General features: G+C 43.8%; 1 protein-coding gene across 1 annotated transcript; it reads right to left on the minus strand.

Moving 5' to 3' along the window:
* Positions 1–16,547: 16,547 nt before the first annotated feature.
* Positions 16,548–20,003, minus strand: LOC123130202 (rhodanese-like domain-containing protein 7). The gene is made up of 5 exons (XM_044550155.1): positions 19,654–20,003; positions 18,221–18,472; positions 18,020–18,118; positions 17,647–17,937; positions 16,548–17,308 (listed from the first exon to the last, which is right to left on the minus strand). Exons 1-5 carry the CDS (start codon positions 19,978–19,980, stop codon positions 16,928–16,930), a joined length of 1,350 nt encoding a protein of 449 aa, XP_044406090.1. The 5' UTR covers positions 19,981–20,003; the 3' UTR covers positions 16,548–16,927.
* Positions 20,004–21,921: the final 1,918 nt, after the last annotated feature.

The raw sequence follows: 21,921 nt of genomic DNA on the forward strand, positions 1-21,921 counted from the left end.
TATATAATGCACGCAGATGAACCGGCAATGGATGTACGGTGACAGACACACCCGCGAGTACATTAAGGGCGTGCATGAGTTTCTCGATGCGGCTGAGGCAAACAAGCAGAATGGTTTTATGTGTTGTCCATGCACTGAATGTGGGAATACGAGGTCTTACTCTAACCGGAAAATCCTTCACTCCCACCTGCTTTACAAGGGTTTCATGCCACACTATAATGTTTGGACGAGGCACGGAGAAATAGGGGTTATGATGGAAGACGGCGAAGAAGAAGAGTACGATGACAACTATGTGCCCCCTGAATACGGTGATGCTGCAACGGGGGGAGCTGGTGAAGATCAAGAGGAACCAGACGATGTGCCCAATGATGCTGCCACGGGTGAAGCTGCTGAAGATCAAGAGGAACCAGACGATGTGCCCGATGATGATGATCTCCGCCGGGTCATTGTCGATGCAAGGACGCAATGCATTAGTCAAAAGGAGAAGCTGAAGTTCGATCGCATGTTAGAGGATCACAAAAAAGGGTTATACCCCAATTGCGAAGATGGCAACACAAAGCTCGGTACCGTACTGGAATTGCTGCAGTGGAAGGCAGAGAATGCTGTGGCTGACAAAGGATTTGAGAAGCTACTGAAAATATTGAAGAAGAAGCTTCCAAAGGATAACGAATTGCCCGACAGTACATACGCAGCAAAGAAGGTCGTATGCCCTCTAGGATTGGAGGTGGAGAAGATACATGCATGCCCTAATGACTGCATCCTCTACCGCGGTGCATACAAGGATCTGAACGCATGCCCGGTATGCGGTGCGCTGCGGTATAAGATCAGACGAGATGACCCCGGTGATGTTGACGGCGAGCCCCTCAGGAAGAGGGTCCCTGCAAAGGTGATGTGGTATGCTCCTATAATACCACGGTTGAAACGTCTGTTCAGAAACGAAGAGCATGCCAAGTTGATGCGATGGCACAGTGAGAACCGAAAGAAAGATGGGAAGTTGAGAGCACCCGCTGACGGGTCGCAGTGGAGAAAAATCGAGAGAAAGTACTGGGATGAGTTTGCAAAGGACCCAAGGAATGTATGGTTTGCTTTAAGCGCGGATGGCATTAATCCTTTCGGGGAGCAGAGCAGTAATCACAGCACCTGGCCCGTGACTCTATGTATGTATAACCTTCCTCCTTGGATGTGCATGAAGCGGAAGTTCATTATGATGCCAGTTCTCATCCAAGGCCCTAAGCAACCCGGCAACGAAATTGATGTGTACCTAAGGCCATTAGTTGAAGAACTTTTACAGCTGTGGAATGGAGACGGTGTACGTACGTGGGATGAGCACAGACAGGAGGAATTTAACCTTAAGGCGTTGCTGTTCGTGACCATCAACGATTGGCCCGCTCTCAGTAACCTTTCAGGACAGACAAACAAAGGATACCACGCATGCACGCACTGTTTAGATGACACTGAAAGTATATACCTGGACAAATGCAGGAAGAATGTGTACCTGGGCCATCGTCGATTTCTTCCGACCAACCATCAATGTCGAAAGAAAGGCAAGCATTTCAAAGGCGAGGCAGATCACCGGAAGAAGCCCGCCATGCGCACCGGTGATCACGTGCTTGCTATGGTCAATGATTTACCCTACGTCATCTTTGGAAAGGGTCCCGGTGGACTAGCTGTTCCGAATGACGCTGAGGGACACGCACCCATGTGGAAGAAGAAATCTATATTTTGGGACCTACCCTACTGGAAAGACCTAGAGGTCCGCTCCTCAATCGACGTGATGCACGTGACGAAGAACCTTTGCGTGAACCTGCTAGGCTTCTTGGGCGTGTATGGGAAGACAAAAGATACGCCGGAGGCACGGGAGGACCTGCAACGTTTGCACGAAAAAGACGACATGCCTCCGAAGCAGTATAAAGGTCCTGCCAGCTACGCTCTTACGAAAGAAGAGAAAGAAATCTTCTTTGAATGCCTGCTTAGTATGAAGGTCACGACTGGCTTCTCATCGAATATAAAGGGAATAATAAATATGCCAGAGAAAAAGTTTCAGAACCTAAAGTCTCATGACTGCCACGTGATTATGACGCAACTGCTTCCGGTTGCATTGAGGGGGCTTTTACCGGAAAACGTCCGATTAGCCATTGTGAAGCTATGTGCATTCCTCAATGCAATCTCTCAGAAGGTGATCGATCCAGAAATGGTACCAAGGCTAAGGAGTGATGTGGCGCAATGTCTTGTCAGTTTCGAGCTGGTGTTCCCACCATCCTTCTTCAATATCATGACGCACGTCCTAGTTCATCTAGTCGACGAGATTGTCATCCTGGGGCCCGTATTTCTACACAATATGTTCCCCTTTGAGAGGTTCATGGGAGTCCTAAAGAAATATGTCCGTAACCGCGCTAGGCCAGAAGGAAGCATCTCCATGGGCCATCAAACAGAGGATGTTATCGGGTTTTGTGTTGACTTCATTCCTGGCCTTAACAAGATAGGTCTCCCTAAATCGCGGTATGAGGGGAGACTGACTGGAAAAGGCACTCTTGGAAGAGACTCAATAATATGCAGGGACGGATATTCTTGGTCTCAAGCACACTACACAGTTCTACAGAACTCTACCTTGGTGACCCCGTATGTCGATGAACACAAGAACAGTCTGCGCTCCAAACACCCGGAGCAATGCGACGACTGGATTACATGTGAACACATCAGGACTTTCAGCAGTTGGTTGGAAACACGTCTCAGAGGTGACAACACTGTTTGTGATGAGTTGTACTTGTTGTCCAGGGGACCATCTTTGACTGTATTGACTTACAAAGGATACGAGATAAATGGGAATACATTTTACACGATCGCCCAAGATCAAAAGAGCACCAACCAAAACAGCGGTGTCCGCTTTGATGCAGCAACCGAGAGCGGAAAGGACACATATTATGGTTACATAGTGGACATATGGGAACTTGACTACGGACCTGATTTTAAGGTCCCTTTGTTTAAGTGCAAATGGGTCATTCTGTTTGGCGGCGGCGTACAGGTAGACCCACAGTACGGAATGACAACAGTGGATCTGAAAAATCTTGGGTACACTGACGAACCGTTCGTCCTAGCCAATGATGTGGCACAGGTTATCTATGTGAAGGACATGTCTACCAAACCGAGAAAAAGAAAAGATAAGGAAGCGAATACATCATACGATGAGCCAAAGCGCCACATAGTTCTTTCAGGAAAAAGGGACATCCTGGGAGTGGACGGCAAGACAGACATGTCTGAAGATTATGAAAAGTTTCATGAAATTCCTCCCTTCAATGTCAAGGCTGACCCAAGCATCCTGATAAACAATGAAGATTATCCATGGTTACGGCGCAATAAGCAAATGACACAAGCGAAGAAAAAGTGAAGACTTTCTCCCGCAACTATTATGATGATACCATGCCAACTTTGTAACAGATGATCTTTCGTCCGAAACTCTGATACTTCGAAAGAGATTGTTCGTTTTGTACACGAAGTGCATCCAGTTTTTTCCGTAACCATCTCAACTTTGTTGCACATGCTATGTGGGTGAAATGATGATACCATGCCAACTTTCAACCTTTTCGGAGTTCATTTGAAATGCTTTTCAATTTCAGGGTCTTATAGCTCAAAAAAATCAATAAATCCATGAAAAATAACAAATGAAGTCAGAAAGGGTTGAAAATTGATGATGTGTCTTTGAATGGTGCATTTTGAACACAGAAAAAATATGGAGTTCAAATAAGTTCAAGAAAATGAAATCCCTTTGTAACAGATGATCTTTCGTCCGAAACCCTGATACTTCGAAAGAGATTGTCCGTTTTGTACACGAAGTGCATCCAGTTTTTGCCGTAACCATCTCAACTTTGTTGCACATGCTATGTGGGTGAAATGATAATACCATGCCAACTTTCAACCTTTTCGGAGTCCATTTGAAATGCTTTTCAATTTCAGGGTCTTGTAGCTCAAAAAAATCAATAAATGCATGAAAAATAACAAATGAAGTCAGAAAGGGTTGAAAATTGATGATGTGTCTTTGAATGGTGCATTTTGAACACAGAAAAAATATGGAGTTCAAATAAGTTCAAGAAAATGAAATCCCTTTGTAACAGATGATCTTTCGTCCGAAACCCTGATACTTCGAAAGAGATTGTCCGTTTTGTACACGAAGTGCATCCAGTTTTTGCCGTAACCATCTCAACTTTGTTGCACATGCTATGTGGGTGAAATGATGATACCATGCCAACTTTCAACCTTTTCGGAGTTCATTTGAAATGCTTTTCAATTTCAGGGTCTTATAGCTCAAAAAAATCAATAAATGCATGAAAAATAACAAATGAAGTCAGAAAGGGTTGAAAATTGATGATGTGTCTTTGAATGGTGCATTTTGAACACAGAAAAAATATGGAGTTCAAATAAGTTCAAGAAAATGAAATCCCTTTGTAACAGATGATCTAACTTCATAGTAAAGTTATTCATAAACTAGCGATTCACATACATTTTAAAACTATAAGTATTTAGTACAAATAAAAAATAAAAGCAAAAAATAAAACAAAAGAAGAAACAAAAAAATTAAATTATAAGTAAAATAAAACTATAAGTATCACTAAAAAACTGTAAGTAATTAAACTAAAATAAAACTATAATATTCTTCAAATTTTTAAAAATTCAAATTTAAACTATTTAAAATTTAAAACTAATGGCAGTAACAGAAAGTTTATAATTTTTGTGACCTAAAAGCAAAAAGAAATCACTAAAAAACTGTAAGTATTTAGTTTTAAGTAGAAATAAAAAATAAATAGAAAAAATTCTAATTTTATAGTAAAGTTATTCATAAACTAGTGATTCACACAAATTTTTAAAAATTCAAATTTAAACTATTTAAAATTTAAAACTAATGGCACTAATAGAAAGTTTATAATTTTTGTGACCTAAAAGCAAAAAATAAAAAACCAAAAAAATGTAGAAATAAAAAAGAAAAAACAAAAAAAATGCCACCTACTGGGCCTCCACGGCCTGAATACGACTAGAAACCCTACATGGGCCAGGATTCAGGCCCGCAGAAGGCCCAATAGGCCCACAGGCAAAGCAGTGTCAAATTAGGCCCATAGGCCTTCAGTTCGGAGGAGTTCGGGAGGGAGGAGGCAGCAGACCTTATAAACTGGTCTCGGGCGCTCTCAACTAGCGATGTGGGACTAAACTTTTGGACCCGGGGCGCACAAGGGCATTGGTCCCGGTTGGTGGCACCAACCGGGACTAAAGGTGGCATTGGTCACGGTTCGTGGCTCCAACCGTGACCAATGCCCCCCTTTAGTCCCGGTTGGTGCCACCAACCGGGACCAAAGGCCGCCGCTTCCCCCCCTTTGGGCTGCCGAAAATTGGCCTTTGGTCCCGGTTGGTGGCACCAACCGGGACTAAAGGGGGGCATTAGTCCCGGGTCGTAGCACCAACCGGGACCAATGATGTTGGTATATAAGATGGACTTGTGAAATTCTCGATTCAGTTCGATCGATCTCCTCGTCCTCTCCTCCAACGACGCCGCCAGGCTCGTCGCCGCCGAGCCCTCCGTGAGCCCGCGCCGTCTTCGTCGCCGGCCGCCCGTCCACCGCCCCCGAGCACCCACTGCGCCCCCGAGCCCGTCCGCCGCCGCCGAGCGCGCCCCGCCGTCGCCCTCGCCCTCGCCGACCCCGAGCCCGTCCTCATCGCCGTCGCCCCCGACGCCGGCCGCCCCCGAGCACCCCTTGCGCCTCCGAGCCTGTCCGCCGCCGCCGAGCGCGCCCCGCCGTCGCCCTGCCCTCGCCGACCCCGAGCCCGTCCTCGTCGCCGTCGCCCCCGATGCCGGCCGCTCGCGTCTCCTCCCCGACCCCTCCGGGAGAGGTAGCTACCGCCTCCTACCCCCTTCCTTCCTTCCCTGCTCTTGAATTTGCAGATGTATGTATGTATGTATGATGAATTTTGATATTTGTTCATATATATATACTGTAGATGTATGTATGTATGATGAATTTTGATATTTTTTGTTCATATATACTGTTCATATATACTGTAGATGTATGTATGATGAATTTTGATATTTTTTTGTTCATATATACTGTTCATATATACTGTAGATGTATGTATGATGAATTTTGATCTTTTTTTGTTCATATATAATGTAGATGTATATGTATGTATGGAATGATATCGTTGGATGTATGTATATTTACATTCGTAGAAAATATAATGAGAGGAAGAAGAGGATAAAAAAGAAGAGGAATAAGAAAAGAAAAAAGAGGAGAAGAAAGAATAGAGGAGACTTCTCCTCTATTCTTTCTTCTCCTCTTTTTTTCTTCTTCTTCCTCTTTTTTATCGGGAACGAGGGTCGTCGAGGGTCGCCGAGCGGTAGAGGAAGAAGAGGATAAAATAGAAGAGGAAGAAAAAAAAGAGGGGTCGACGGTCGCCTAGGGGTCGAGGGTCGAGAGGGGGTCTAGGGTCGCCGAGAGGGGAGAGGAAGACGAGGAGAAATAAATAAGAAGAAGAAAAAAGAAGAAAAAAAAGAGGAGAAGAAGAAAGGAATAGAGGAGAAAAGAGAAAAATAGATAAATCTATTTTTCTCTTTTCTCCTCTATTCCTTTCTTCTTCTCCTCTTTTTTTCTTCTTTTTTTTCTTCGACACGTGGGGAGGGGGGGGGGGGTCGAGAACGCCGGACATTCATGAGAGAGGCGAGGAAAGAATAGAGGAGACTTCTCCTCTATTCTTTCTTCTCTTTTTTTTCTTCTTCTTCTTCCTCTTTATTTTATCGGGAACGAGGGTCGTCGAGAGGGCCGCCGAGTGGTAGAGGAGAAACCCTAAATAGAAAGTATCGTCGGTGTGAGATACATGTACCGTCGGTGTCGGACACTAAATCCACATCCCACAAGTGGCGCGGGTTTCGACGCCCACGTCACTTGTGGGACGTGGATGTAGTGTCCAACACCGAAGGCCACATGTATCTCACACCCACGATACTTGCTAGCTATTTAGGGTTTCCTTTGACACTAGGCAACCTCCCGACCCCTCGGCGATCCTCTCGAACATGAGAGGAAGAAGAGGGTCGTCTAGGGTTCGAGGGTTCTTCTCCTCTATTCTTTCTTCTCTTTTTTCTTCTTCTTCTTCTTCCTCTTTATTTTATCGGGAACGAGGGTCGTCGAGAGGGCCGCCGAGTGGTAGAGGAGAAACCCTAAATAGAAAGTATCGTCGGTGTGAGATACATGTACCGTCGGTGTCGGACACTAAATCCACATCCCACAAGTGGCGCGGGTTTCGACGCCCACGTCACTTGTGGGACGTGGATGTAGTGTCCGTCACCGAAGGCCACATGTATCTCACACCCACGATACTTGCTAGCTATTTAGGGTTTCCTTTGACACTAGGCAACCTCCCGGCCCCTCGGCGATCCTCTCGAACATGAGAGGAAGAAGAGGGTCGTCTAGGGTTCGAGGGTTCTTCTCCTCTATTCTTTCTTCTCTTTTTTTTCTTCTTCTTCTTCCTCTTTATTTTATCGGGAACGAGGGTCGTCGAGAGGGCCGCCGAGTGGTAGAGGAGAAACCCTAAATAGAAAGTATCGTCGGTGTGTACATGTACCGTCGGTGTCGGACACTAAATCCACATCCCACAAGTGGCGCGGGTTTCGACGCCCACGTCACTTGTGGGACGTGGATGTAGTGTCCGACACCGAAGGCCACATGTATCTCACACCCACGATACTTGCTAGCTATTTAGGGTTTCCTCTACCGAAAAGAAGAGGAGAAATAAATAAGAAGAAGAAAACAGAAGAAAAAGAAGAGGAGAAGAAGAAAGGAATAGTTTTCTCTTCTTCTCCACTATTCCTTTCTTCTTCTCCTCTTTTGTTTCTTCTTTTTTTTCTTCGATCTTCTCCTCTAGCTATTCCTTTCTTCTTCTCCTCTATTGGTCGAGGGTCGGGAACTAGGGTAGAGGGTCGAGGGTCGTTAAGGGGTCAAGGGTCGAGGGTTTCAGGGTCGTTGAGGGTTCGAGGGGTCAAGAATCGCCGAGGGGTCGAGAGAGGTTTCCTAGTGTCAAAGTATTAAAGAAATCCATGCCTTCATCATTAGCCGGAAGTAACCAGGGCATGTTGGTACGAAGTTCTGCAAAGTTGTTCTGGAATGGAGTCCCGGATAGAATAATCCGCCTTTTGGTATGAATTCAGCAAAGGCCTTCCAAATAGCGATATTCGGAAGGCTCTTGCTGAACTTTGTACCAAAAGGCGAATTATCCTATCTGGGACTCCGTTCCAGAACAACTTTGAAGAGCTTCCTACCATCATGCACATGTTACTTTCGCCTAATGATGAAGACATGGTTTTGTTGAATCCTTTGACACTAGGCAACCTCCCGACCCCAAGGCGATCCTCTCGAACATGAGAGGAAGAAGAGGATAAAAAAAAGAAGAGGAAGAAGAAGAAAAAAGAGGAGAAGAAAGAATAGAGGAGTTCTCCTCTATTCTTTCTTCTCCTCTTTTTTTCTTCTTCTTCCTCCTTTTTTATCAGGAACGAGGGTCATCGAGGGACATATATAGATGTAGTGTCGTCGTTGTCGATATATACCCCTCCCGATAGCTTACTATGATTAGGTAGCTAGTTCTATGTTTGGCACTAATATATCCATCTGTCATGTTTGAATAATAATTGCCATGTTGTAAATATTTGTAGAAACTATGGACACCGCCCTAGACGAAGCAAGAAAAGAAGCGTTGTTGAGGAGATAATCGCAGAAGGAAGTGATGCCGTCTCGTACTATCTCAACGATATCTTCGATGGTCTGGAAGGAGAGGGTGAACAAGCTGGCTACGGTGACCTAATGCCGGTGCAAGAAGAAGAACATGAGGACGGCGCCGGTGACCCAATGCCGGTGCAAGAAGGAGAAAGTGATGACGGCTCCGGTGACCGAACCGAGTCCGGCCAGGTATATATATTAGTTAAGCCTATGCTGACTAGCTGATTGATGCATTCATTGTTTTGGTATGTACACATATTAATTAAGTCTTTGTTCTTTTTTCTAGCCCTCCGGATCGAGCACAACTTCGGTAAAGAGACGAGGCCCGAAGAAAAAGTTGAGCTCGGATGAAAAGCTTGAGATCACAGCAATCGCGCCCGACGGCCAACCTATTGAACCCCTCCGGACAAAGAGGGCATTTGTTGCTCAGTGCGGGGTTCTGGTTAGGGACAAGATCCCGATAAGCATCCAGCAATGGTTTAAGCCGGCTAAAGAAGACCCTGAGGTGTCTTATGTCAATGATATGCAGAAAAATGATCTTTGGACTGAGCTGAAGTCAAATTTCACCCTACCGCCAGAGGATAATCCAGAGAACCCAATTAAAGAGAAATTAATCAAGTCTTTTGCTCTGAAGAGGATGGCAGATCTATTCAGGAGGTGGAAGAAAGAGCTCAATAGGTTTGTCGATAAAAAAGAGACACCAGAATTCAAGGGCAGATATGAGAAGATCAGAGATCACTGGCCCGCATTTGTGGCCTACAAGACATCGGAAAAGAGTAAGAAGATGTCGGCGACAAACAAGCAGAATGCCGCGAAGAAGAAGCTTCACCATCGCACGGGGTCAGGTGGCTACCTCGTAGCCCGGCCTAAGTGGTCCAAGGTTGAGAATGATCTGCTTCATAAAGGGATCAGACCAGAGACATATAACTGGCCAGACCGTTGCCGGACTTGGTTCTTCGGGGCTGGCGGAACCTTGGACCCTGAAACAGGGGGATGCATTTGGACGAACGAACAAATGGACATACCAGTCAGTAGGCTTAAGCACTATATCGACGCAGCGCAGGAAGGGACGTTCTTTCCAGACAGAGAGCACGACGAGCTCACAATGGCCCTCGGGAATCCTGAGCACCCTGGACGGACACGAGGCACGCCAGGCTCCGTTCCATGGAATGTTGGGTTTCCGGACGCAGGCGGTTACAAATCCCATGAGAGGAGGAAAAAAGTGCAGCAGACCGAACTGCAGGCGCTGCACGCAAGGGTACAAGCGATAGAGGAACGAGAAGCAAATCGCAGCAAACGTACTGCCGAAGCCTCCCCCGAAGCTACCCCGCCATCTCAGCGCAGAAGCAGCGTGGCTTCCACCGAGCAGCTTCAGCTGCAGCATGCCTTGACGGCTCCTGCCAGCTATCCTGTGGATGCTATAACGGAGTCTCAAAATTGCCACCTTATGACGCAATGGATGAATTTGAAGGTCAAGGCGGCTGTTGGCTCTGTTTATCCTACTGAACCCGGCGCAACTTTTCACTGCATGCCGATTCCAGAAGGATATGCTAGGGTGATGGTGGATGAGATAACGGAGGGATTTGAGGACCTCCAGCTTGACCACCCTACCGGTGAAGGGGAGACTCGGCTGGGGTCTGCTCTGAAGACTCCATGCCTATGGCGGAAGGACCTCATCAACCTTCCGAACTGGACGCCTCCGCCTCCTCCTCCTCCTCCGGCGAGTCAGGGCACTCCGCCTCCTCCACCGCCTCCTCCTCCGGCGAGTGACGATCAGGGCCCTCGGCCGGCTCCTTCTCCGGCGCGTGGCGGCACTCCGCCTCCGTCTCCGCCTGCGCCGACGCGCCCGAGCAGCCAACCTCCTCCTTCTCCGCCTCGTCAGCAAGGGCAGAAGAGACCTGCCGCCGCTCCAGCTGCTCCGGCGGGTCGTAGTCCTTCTCCTCCGCCTCTTAAGCAAGTAAAGAAGACAACCGCTTCGTCTGCTCGGTCGGCGTCTAGCAGTACAACCAGAGGCGGGAGGACATACAGATTCGGTCCTTCTCTGAAGACTCCAGAGAAGTTACCATACGAGAGGACCCAGGAGGAGAACGCCGAGATCGCGCGAGAAGAAGTGAGGAAATTCTTTGAAGGGGTGAAAGCAAAGCAACATCCACCTCCGGAGGAGAAGGTAGATGGGGTGAAAGTGAAGCGCACTCTGGCTGCCCTGACAAAACCACCAAAGTCTGATCCGCCGAAAGGAAACTATGACCGCATTATTGGAAAGGAATTTGCCGAAGCGGAGCGGTCGGGAACTACTGTCAGTGATGAAAGGCTGAAAAAAACGACGAGCTGGGAAACAAATTGCCTAGCTCGGCAAACAAGCGAAGCAATCATGCCCCCCGCTCAAGGTGCCTAGCCACAACGTCGCTAATGATCCGAGGATGGTGCCCGGTTATAATAATCTTGCAGATTACCTGCACGACGAAGTACATTATGAACCCATGGACATGCGGATGCAAAGATACGAGTACGGGAAGCCTCTCGTCAAAGATGAAAGATCTCTATCAATGATGATGCGAAGATTGCATGATTGGTACTTGAAAATCTGCAAAGACTCTGGGGGAGGAGTACTTTGTATGTGAGAGTTAAAAAGGAGCATGACCTCGTTGGAATTGATCTGTTGCCTGTTCCATTTGAGGAGTTCTATCAGTTTTTCAATCAATTGGCCCTCGATAAAACAACGATCGCCTTCTACTGTCTGTAAGTAGTACTACTTCTGTCATTAAGTTTCTCTATATAGCATAGCTCTTTCATTGCATGTATTTATAATCATCCTCACTATATTATGCAGATTGAAGATCGTCGAATTGAAGAAAAGACAAGTCGGTGATATTGGGTTCATTAACACATATCTCATAGATGCAACTGAGGTTAAACTTCATGCCGCAGCTACCGAGGCCAACATGCTACAATCGTTCGTAATAAATCAAAACAAAGATATAATACTCTTTCCTTACAACTTCAAGTGAGTGTTACTGTCTTGTGCGTATTCGGTTTCCCTTATATATTACTCAAGGTTATAGTAATGTAATTCATGAGTTATGCATGCGTGTGCAGTTTCCACTATATTCTCCTAGAGATTAAGCTTGAGCAGGGACTAGTAACCGTCTTAGACTCAAGACGAAAAGATCCCCAGGACTATGCAGACATGACTGAAATCCTCAAGAAGTAAGTTAAATCGATCATTATCCACCATATCAGCAACTTTGTTCATTTCCTGATATCAAGTAATTGTTTTCTTTGTCCGGCAGGGTTTGGAGAAAATTCACCAAAAAAGTTCCGGGACTGCCGAAGGAGCTGGAATTTAGACACCCGAAAGTAAGTACTATAGTAGCATGTTCCGCGCATCTCCTAGTGATTCAAGCGCTAGTTTCATCAATACCATTTAGCATTCTTGCTTATCAGTTTGATTGACCTCTATTTCTTGTAAAGTGGTTGTGGCAGGAACAAGGGAATGATTTCTGTGGATACTACATCTGCGAGTCCATCCGCCACACGACGTGTGAGCGGGGCGGGTACTCTAACGAACAATATGAAGTACGTAAATAACAATATTCACAATTTTATTTTATTACCATCATTTGTGTTGAGTTTCATTCATTCATATATATATATATATATATATATATATATATATATATATATATATATATATGTATTGACCCCCTTCTTCAAATTAGATGTTTCGGAAGCGGGATGAACTCCTAGCACCAGCTCGCATGCGAGCAATTCAAGAGGAATTGGCGGCATTCTTTCTTGACCACGTGATCCCTGAAGACGGAGAATTCTATGTTAAACCTGAGTCCGTATGATTATATTTGTAAGAGATAATTACTGTATATATGTAGCCGGTACTGTCAGATAGATATACGAGAACTTGTTGTTCGACCAATCTCTCGGAGAAGGAGAGGTGGTCGATATCACTTCTCTCTGTATGCATATATGTTCATGACGATCTTCTGTTTCCTTCGTTTGCTTTACTAGCTAGCCAGCGTGTCTAGTCCTCTCTATACGTATGTATAGTACGTAGCGTCGACCAAGCACGGACATAAGAGAGGACACTTCTCTATATTAATTATAGCTAGTTAACACAATATATGAAACACCTAAATTAACCCCCCAAAACCCCCACCCCCCCCCCCCCTTTCAAAAAAAAAACAAAAACCCTAGCCATAGAAATGCTGACGTGTGGATGCCTATTGGTCCCGGTTGGTGCCACCAACTGGGACCAAAGGGTCTCCTGACTGGGTTCTGCGCACTGCCCACGTGGATGGGCTTTAGTCCCGGTTCTGGATTGAACCAGGACTAAAGGTGGGAGGTATTAGTACCGACACTTTAGTCCCGGTTCAGGAACCGGGACTATAGGCCCTTTTTCTACCAGTGAGCCAGCACATGGACAAGGCATAAAACCATCCGCCCGCTTGTTTGCCTCAGCCGCAAGCAAAAAAGTACACACGCCATTAATGAACTCGGGAGAGCATCGGTCATCGTACATCCATTGCCGGCTCATCTTCAATACACAGCACCGAAAACACCAAATTAATACAATACATAAAGTTCATACATAAAGATCATACAACACTTAAATGCAACAAACAAATAACTCTCTAGCTAAAGAATTTAAATGCAACAACAAATGCGATCAAGATCGCAACTAAGGTAACAATTGATCCAACAGCATAATGATACCAAGCCTAACTATGAATGGCATATTTTCTTATCTTTCTAATCTTTAAGCGCATTTTCTCCATCTTAATCTTGTGATCATCGACGACATCGGCAACATGCAACTCTAATTCCATCTTCTCCCCCTCAATTCTTTTCAATTTTTCCTTCAAATCCTCGTTTTCTCTTTCAACTAAATTTAACCTCTCGACAATAGGGTCGGTTGGAATTTCCGGTTCAATTACCTCCTACATACAAATATCTATGTCAACTTGATGGGCATAATTTGTCATAAACACGAAATGCAATGAATAGTTTTAAAAGAGAATACACCACATCTGAATCATAACCCGGACGAGGGCCGACGGGGACGGATATCAAAACCATGGCACTATGTATAACAAACAACGTATGGGTAAGATAATTATACGAGTAACTATATATCCAAATCACACAAACATCAATTTTTTATATAAAACTTCATGAACAAGAGGCTCACCACAAGGTGGTGCCGGCGACGGGACGTTGCGAGCGATCGACGGTGGTTACGACGGAGATTTAGAAGGTACTAAATAAACCACACCTACATATGCAAACTAAGTGTTATTTTTGACCTCAAATTGCATATAAATCAAATACTAGCACATATATATAATTCCTCCCAAATTACTAAACTCAAAAATCAATCACTATATAAAGCATTGCGCGAGCTAATTTAGCAATGAGAGATGAAAGGACAAAGTTGCTAACATTTGTGATCATTTGAATGGATGGGGGCCTTCAAATCTTGACAAATTTTAGGCAAAATGTGTGATGAGTTTGAGAGGAAGAGGGAAAAGAATAGAGAGGAGAGGAGAAAGGGGAAGAACCGAGCGAGCTCGGGTGGACGAAGGGTCTATGTAGGACGACATTTAGTACCGGTTCGTGATACGACCCGGTACTAAAGGTGCTGGAGGGGCCCCGGACTGACAACATCCTGCCACCACTCACTTTAGTACCGGTTCATGGCACGAACCGGTGCTAAAGGTTCGCCACAAACCGGTACTAATGAAAGCGGCCGGCTAGCCGTTGGAACCGGCACTAATGCACACATTAGTGCCGGCTCAAATTCAAACCGACACTAATGTGCTTTACATTTAACCTTTTTTCTACTAGTGTCCTATTAAGCTATCTAAAGAAATAATTACTCCAAAACCTTCAGTTGAACCTCTCTTCAGACATGCTCTCTCTTTATAACTTGTGATGTTGTCGGTGAAAGGAAGGGACAAGATATTGGTGGATGCGGCTCCAAAATCCAAATGGTGATTAAATCCTTGCATGCTGTGTTTTGACCGACATGCTCAAGTTTAAAGCTTTTGCTGTGGTGGTCCTTTGCATAGCAGGGTGGTGGACTTGTATTCTGTTAGTGGTATGCTCCATTGACCATTTTGGTCTTTACATAAAGCAGGATGAATGCACCTTTCATCTAGAAATCTTCCTTGGCATACATAAAGCCATGTGTGTGGATTGCACACTTTTGGCGCTCGAGCACTAGTATACTATTAGGGTTTTCTTCTCTCCACGACTTCTTGCCGTTGTTGACTGTTCATGTTCAACAACGACTTGGTCATGCCGCTGATCGGGCTAGGGCTGATAAGGCTGGTCACAATGGGGAGGAACTTAGGAGTAATATCACACACTCCAATACAACTTTGCTTATGTGGCACATATTTAATGAAGAGAGAGATGCTTATGGTAACTAGCTAAGTTACCGGAACATCACACACTCCAAGAAACAATGAGTCTATAACCTAATAAATACATCGTTGCATGACACTATATAGATGTTCCTACCCATTATGGAAGTAGTAACATAGTCTAGGGAAGTGTGTAAGTTACTAGCTTATATTCTTGCCCATTGTGACCAGCCTAAATGGGGGCTCGAGCACTCATTATGGCCTTGGTCGGTTGGTTCCTCGGTGTGCAGTTCCTCATTTGGTTTCGTTTGTATCAATATCTATACCTTGGACATGGTAGTCTCCGGAGTAGGGCGTTTTGAAGCTCGGCCTTCATGGAGGCCGGATTTTTTGAAAAATTCAAAATTCGCACTTTTTAATTTCAAAAAAATCTAAAAAAAACCATACAAATAAACAAGGATGTTATGTGTATATATGTAAAATTTGAGGATGAAATACCCTAAAATGCGATCTGTGCAAAAAAGATAAATTCATGGACTTTGAGGATCAATAGTGCATCTACTAAAAAGCGTTAGATTTGTTCTTTTTGTGTAGCACTCATTTTAAGGTGTTTCGTCCTAAAATTTACACACATATGCTTTATGTCTCTAAGTATGTGTGTAATTTTTTTCAAAAGAATTTGAAACGTGAAAATTTGAATGTTGATCAAGTCAAACTCAGGAGCCCGAGCTCTAAAGAGCATTTTCGTAGTCTCCGCTGCTAATCCAAGGGCTGTAACAGACCCATCAATTTTTTTTCTTATCTGTAAATAATTTCTGAAATTTCTTTGTTGCGTCCAACACATTTTCAGTGATCTTTTGTGTGAACATTTCGAACTCCTGAAACAATATTAACACTCCTTGAACAGACGTGCATCAGCAGACGATGGAAAAACGAAAATAGAAGAAAAGATGAAGCAACAGTGTGCTAGTCACTGGAAGGATTAACATCATGTGACGAGCTATGAAAAATTGCATCCATCCTAAAAGGTGACATCATACAAGAAGCTAACATCTATCTACATCGGTATTTGAACTCGTGAAAAAATTATAAGGATTGAAGTGAACAGGGCAGACAAATACTTTCCTTTTCCTATTACTACTACTTCGATTTGAAATTCCTGTAAACCGAATGAGCCCTATGGACCCTGGGAGCTAATTCTCTACCCGACAACAAACGTTTATAGTTTCACTGAACCGTGCAAGTACGATGCAGTTCATATGCACATGTATCAACATCATTTTGAGTTTTTGACCCACCGGCACAAATCTACTCCATATATGTATAGATCAACCAAATAAACACACCACGCCTCTCCAGGAAATGAAAATAGCAAATCAAATGCAAATAGCAGTTTCAGACAGCCTAGAAACAAACAACGTTCAGAACAACCAGCAGTATAAATCTGCACCGAACTCCAACCAAAAAACCTCTCGTTCAAACAGGAATGGTGCCATTTGGGTACTGACCCCATCATTATACATAAACCGACTGCGAGATGCTTCATAAGCTCATACGAGTAACCAATGTTACAATTTACGGATAGATGGAGTACAAACATCAGCCCCCTGTAAACAAACTTCTAAGCTCGAGTAAGACACTAGTGATAGTGATGTACCTGCAGTCTAGATCAGAGACCAAGAAGTAACTCGTGAAACCTGATCAAAGTAGCCAGACAAAAGCACTACAGATCGATAGTCTCACTTTTGTCGAGGGCATTTCAACAATCCAGAAGTAATAGAACAAAATCGCCAGTTTAAGTTATACTGAATTGCGCGGCTGTTTGTCCTCCTTAACTCCATCGCTAGCTTCGAGCCTTTTTGGACTCCTGCCTTTATCAGGACCGCCAATAACTCCCCATGTCTTAAACTGCCGGTGCCGAGCCCTTGCCCTTTCCTTCTCCTCCTCAGATCTCGTGGAAAAGCAGTATGGACATGATACACCATACTCCCATTTAGGAGATTCCATGTCTTCGTCACTAACTGGTTGTTTACATCCATAGCAGAGTTTGTGGGTTCCCTGAGCTAACCCATGCTCCACTGAAACACGCTTATCAAACACGAAACATTCACCTTCCCACAAGCTTTCAGCTTCCGGGATTTCCTCTAGGTACTTTAATATTCCACCCTCCAGATGGTAAACCTGGCACAGGTATGAAACCTCTCATTAGGGTCACAACTATAAGATATGTTACTGTACTATATAGAAGTTGATAGCATAAAAATCTTTCATGCACTAATTGGTTTTATAACAGAACTTATCCACTAGGTTCACTACATAACCTAGTGCTATTGATGGTACAGCACATGATCAGGTTAACTGTACACAAGATGCAATATTCAACCTAAGGACAAATTCATTTCAGTGGTATAAAAAAGTAATATGTAGTCAATTTGTATACAATTTATTTTTAATCAAGAGGAAATGCTTCATGAGGAAAGTCAACGGAGGAATAAGAAGAGAAAGCCCTCCTGGCATACCTCTTTAAATCCCTTGTCAAGGAGAAAGCTCGATGCCTTCTCACATCTAATACCACCAGTGCAATACATAGCAACTCGTGGTAGCTCTTTGGGTCCACTGGAATTCAGATCTTCTGCTCCCTCAGTTACAGTGTTACCATTTACTGATGACTGGTGACTATCAGATTCAGCCAACTGGAACTGATTATCAACCCAAGATGGGAATTCTCTAAATGATTCTGTGCATGGATCAACAGCCCTCTTAAATTTTCCTATGCGTATCTCATACATGTTACGCACATCAATGACAACCTGCCACATGAATTGTGTGAATGCATCACGCAGATAGCAGCGAACTAGACAAAAAAAAAACTGAGATGAATGAAAGACTCACGGTGTCTGGATCACTTATCAACGAATTCCAATCTTTTGGCTTTATATACTTGCCAACCCTTTTAGTTGGCATCACACCAGGGTCTCCAAAACTCACAATCTGAGAAATAGTCAATAAAGCATAATAATCTGCATCACTAAATGCTCAGGTATTCAATCAAACAACCATTAATATTATTATTATGCAAGCAAACTAACCAACCTCCTTTTTCAATTTCACACGGACATGATCCCATCGGAATGGTGCATCTTCTCCAGGACCTACAGGAGAATGGCTGGTATGTCCATGATGGATAGCCTCGTCCTCTGGAGTAACAGGTGTCTGGATCACCCTCAATCCTTTTAAGCGATTGTCTGTTTGAATAAAGTTCAAAACTTTCTCCACAGCTTCTGGTGTTCCACATAAACTACCATTGATTCCCTCTGGTGCAAGAATAATGCCACCTGAAACACGCTGAACAGAATCAGCCAACCAACCATGTGAGTGCCCGGTTTCACAGAAACATTAATAAATAAATACTACTCACTCCGATCCAAAAAATTGTCGTGGCTTTAGTTCAAATTTGAACTAAAGCTGAACTAAAGCCATGACACTTTTTTTGGATTGGAGGGGGTAGCATATATGGGCAATTTATACACAACATGAACACCAAGTTAACGTTACTGTCATTAGCCACTTAATATTTCGAAGTTGTAAAAGAGTATAACACAGGATACAACCATTAGACCACACATACTTTTTAACTTTACATAAGAAAATAACCAAATTTATCAGGTCGACCATAAATTGGGTAATAATTATCCCATATCATATCACTACTGTTCTAGTTAGCAAGATTCATCTTATACATTAAATAAATGAAGTAACAGAACTGAACATCTTAATGTAACAAAACAGTAACAAGTACCAGAGAATTTAAAAACCTAAATATAACAATAGAAGCTCAAAAATGAACGTCTTGGTGTAACACGCATCAAGAACTAGAAATGAGCTGAAGTCGTAAGAATTATAAAATGTACTTAAATGACAACTCCACGGGAGACAAATCTCTCAACAATATAATGTGGTTTCTTTTTACGAGTTTGGGTAACTTTTCACATTGGTATTCCTCGCATTTGGTATGCCAGATCTATGCGCATTTCGCAACGGGTTTACAAAAATAATACAATGCAGTATCTAGCTCAGAATGGTCATACATATGCACTATACAATCCTTTGCGTATCTAAAAACTTGCTATTTTCCAATTCAAGGAAAGAACTTTCTAAGCTCCATGATCAATTGATCTTAACATACAAAGTTCATGACATGAATGCATCAAACATTTAGTAGAGCACAAGCAACTAAAGAGGAATGTAACATAGCACAAAAGCTGGCACAATACATCACTCGCCAGATGATAACACGTCACTATAACAAATGCAACCTATAAAAGGAAATATGTGCAGTATAAGCAGATCCGCGGAATGTTGCTACCACAATATCGCCCACCACTTAAATGTTGCTGTCCCTGGCAGGATAGCTCGAGGTTTTGGAACATCGCCCACCACTTAAATTCTACTATCTCGTTAGGTCACACAAGCGATGGCCATCGATGCATAGTGACCAAAAAAAAAAGATATCTGTGCGCGCTCACCAGCTCCTCGCAGAGCTCCTTGAGCGGTTGCCGCAGGTCGGCATGGTCGGGGAAGTCCGCGAACCGGTAGAAGGAGACCACCACCAGCGCCGGAGCCTCGCCTTCTGCGCCCCCATCCCCCGCGGCCACCGCGAAGCTCCTCCCGTGCGGCGGCGGGGAGACGAGCGGGGCGCTGTTCCTCAGCGGCATTAGGCGGACGCGGCGGCGGGGGACGGCAGGGCTGGGGGCGGGCGGGTCGAGGATGAGCGAGCTGATGGAGGGGAGGAGGTGGCGGGCGGCGGCCGTGGCGGCGCGGCGGGCGACAGAAAGTGGTGGGGAGGGCAGCATCCGGCCTGTCGGGGTTGGGTTGGGTTGGGGCAGAATTACCGCAGATTGGCCTTAGCGGACGGATTCTCGTGTTTATCTTTCGTGATGGGCTTTTGGGCTGCGACGTGGAAGATAGCGCTCCCTTAGTGGCCTGGCCCAGTCGTGCAGTTTTCTTCTGGGTTTTTTCAAGTTTTTTTTTTTGGGTTTTCCTCTAGCTTTCCTTCCAGTTTGCTTTTTCGGGTTTCAGTTTGTTTCTATGGTGCGTTTCATCGGTTCTTCTTTGGTTTTCTGCGTTTCTTCATCAGTTTTTTTTAGGTTTTTCCTTTTTTTCATGGCAAATGAGTGTCACATGTGTGGCACCAAGAAATTTCTCCATGACATTTTTTACAACTAAAGTGGCCATCTGGAAATAAAACAAATCAATAAAAATGAAACTTGCCATCCGAACAGAAATTGTCATGCTTGACAACTAAAGTTCTTATCCTTGTGTCTCTAAATTTGTCATAAAAAATGTTCGGAGTTGCCATGTGTTCGTGCCACACGTGTGGCACTCATCAGGGTCCTTTGTCAATGTATGTCTACCTCTTTCAACACATTGTACAATTTTATATACTTGTGGAGCATTTTTTATACACGTTGAAAATTATTCAAATATATGATGTGTATTTTTTAAATACATGTTTCAAGCATTATTTTAAATATATGTTAAAGATTTGTCAAATATATGTTGAATTATTTTAATGGCTTGAAACATTTTTTACATTGTATAAAACATTCAAAAGAACGCAGAAATATTTTTGGAACATGTGGGTTTTTTTTGAAAAAAATAGTGTACAATTTTTTGTATTGCTATATACTCCCTCTGTTCCTAAATATAGGTGCTTTTAGAGATTTTAATGTGGACTGCGTATGGATGTATATAAACATACTTTAGGGTGTAGATTCACTCATTTTGCTTCAAGTGTAGTTTATATTGAAATCTTTAAAAAGGCTTGTATTTAAGAACAAAGGGATTACCCTTGTCGTGCCTGGCCAACGCAACCCACATGTGGAACCATCCCATCTATATAAGAAGATTCGCCACCTCATGTATTGTATATTATGTACAAAATTTCATGAATTGGCAATATGGATTTTCAAAAAAATATTCAGCGAGTTTCTTAAACTACATTGATTCGAGTTGAACCGTGTAGACGTAGGTGTATATGTCGTAGTGCACCAATACAATAACTGCATCACTAGAAAAACAACTCACACTATCTATCAGCCGACCTCGTGGGCTCTTCCGTCGTTCCCGAGCGAGTGAGTGTAGATACGAACCTGCAAAGCTTGTGTATGCGGCCGCGCTAGGATCTTTTTTAAGTTGCCGCCGTCGGACATACTTTCGACCCCCTAGTCTCCGGCTGCCATCTTAGCACTGAGAGATGAGGTGCCTTGGATCTTTAGAAGTTACATGCTTCTCGCCAGTATTTATGTGGTTATGGTGTTTTTGCAAATAAAGATACTATAGTTTCTTTATCATTGGTGTCATGGAGATAGAGATGTTTGTGTCTTTGCAGGTCCGATTGTTCGAATCTGATGGGTTTATGCTATTCTGTCATCCCGTTATTTGTTGATTTGGTTCTTTGTGGAGTTGGATTTTTTCCTCGCCGGTATGGTGAAGATCTTGTAATTCGACGGCCTACACTTCTAGGGGGTCTTCTCCGGTCGAAGTAAGTTTATCGCTAAGGCTTCCCATCTGTTTAGATGGATGACACAACCAACTTTCAGAAATCTTTATTGGTAATTATATTTGTGCGGGTGAATGGAGCAGTATCATTACCCCAATCCAATCGAAGTCTCTTTACTTAAGTCTTGGGAGTTTTCCGTCTTGCAGAGATTGATTCACGGAGCAAAGTCTCCAAAATATATTACTGTATTTCTTAGTCATACAGTTACTTTGTATATTTTTGGATCTTGGTT

The sequence above is a fragment of the Triticum aestivum genome, chromosome 6A (assembly GCF_018294505.1).
Source record: "Triticum aestivum cultivar Chinese Spring chromosome 6A, IWGSC CS RefSeq v2.1, whole genome shotgun sequence".
Taxonomy (NCBI): domain Eukaryota; kingdom Viridiplantae; phylum Streptophyta; class Magnoliopsida; order Poales; family Poaceae; genus Triticum; species Triticum aestivum.

What these genes read in the sequence shown, in the direction of transcription:
- LOC123130202 (XM_044550155.1), bottom strand. Translation starts at nt 19,980, where the DNA reads ATGCTGCCCTCCCCACCACTTTCTGTCGCCCGCCGCGCCGCCACGGCC. An exon ending in GTGTGAAATTGAAAAAGGAG is followed by an intron (nt 18,119 to 18,220) that starts GTTGGTTAGTTT and finishes ACTATTTCTCAG; the next exon opens with ATTGTGAGTTTTGGAGACCC. An exon ending in TTGACAAGGGATTTAAAGAG is followed by an intron (nt 17,309 to 17,646) that starts GTATGCCAGGAG and finishes TACCTGTGCCAG; the next exon opens with GTTTACCATCTGGAGGGTGG.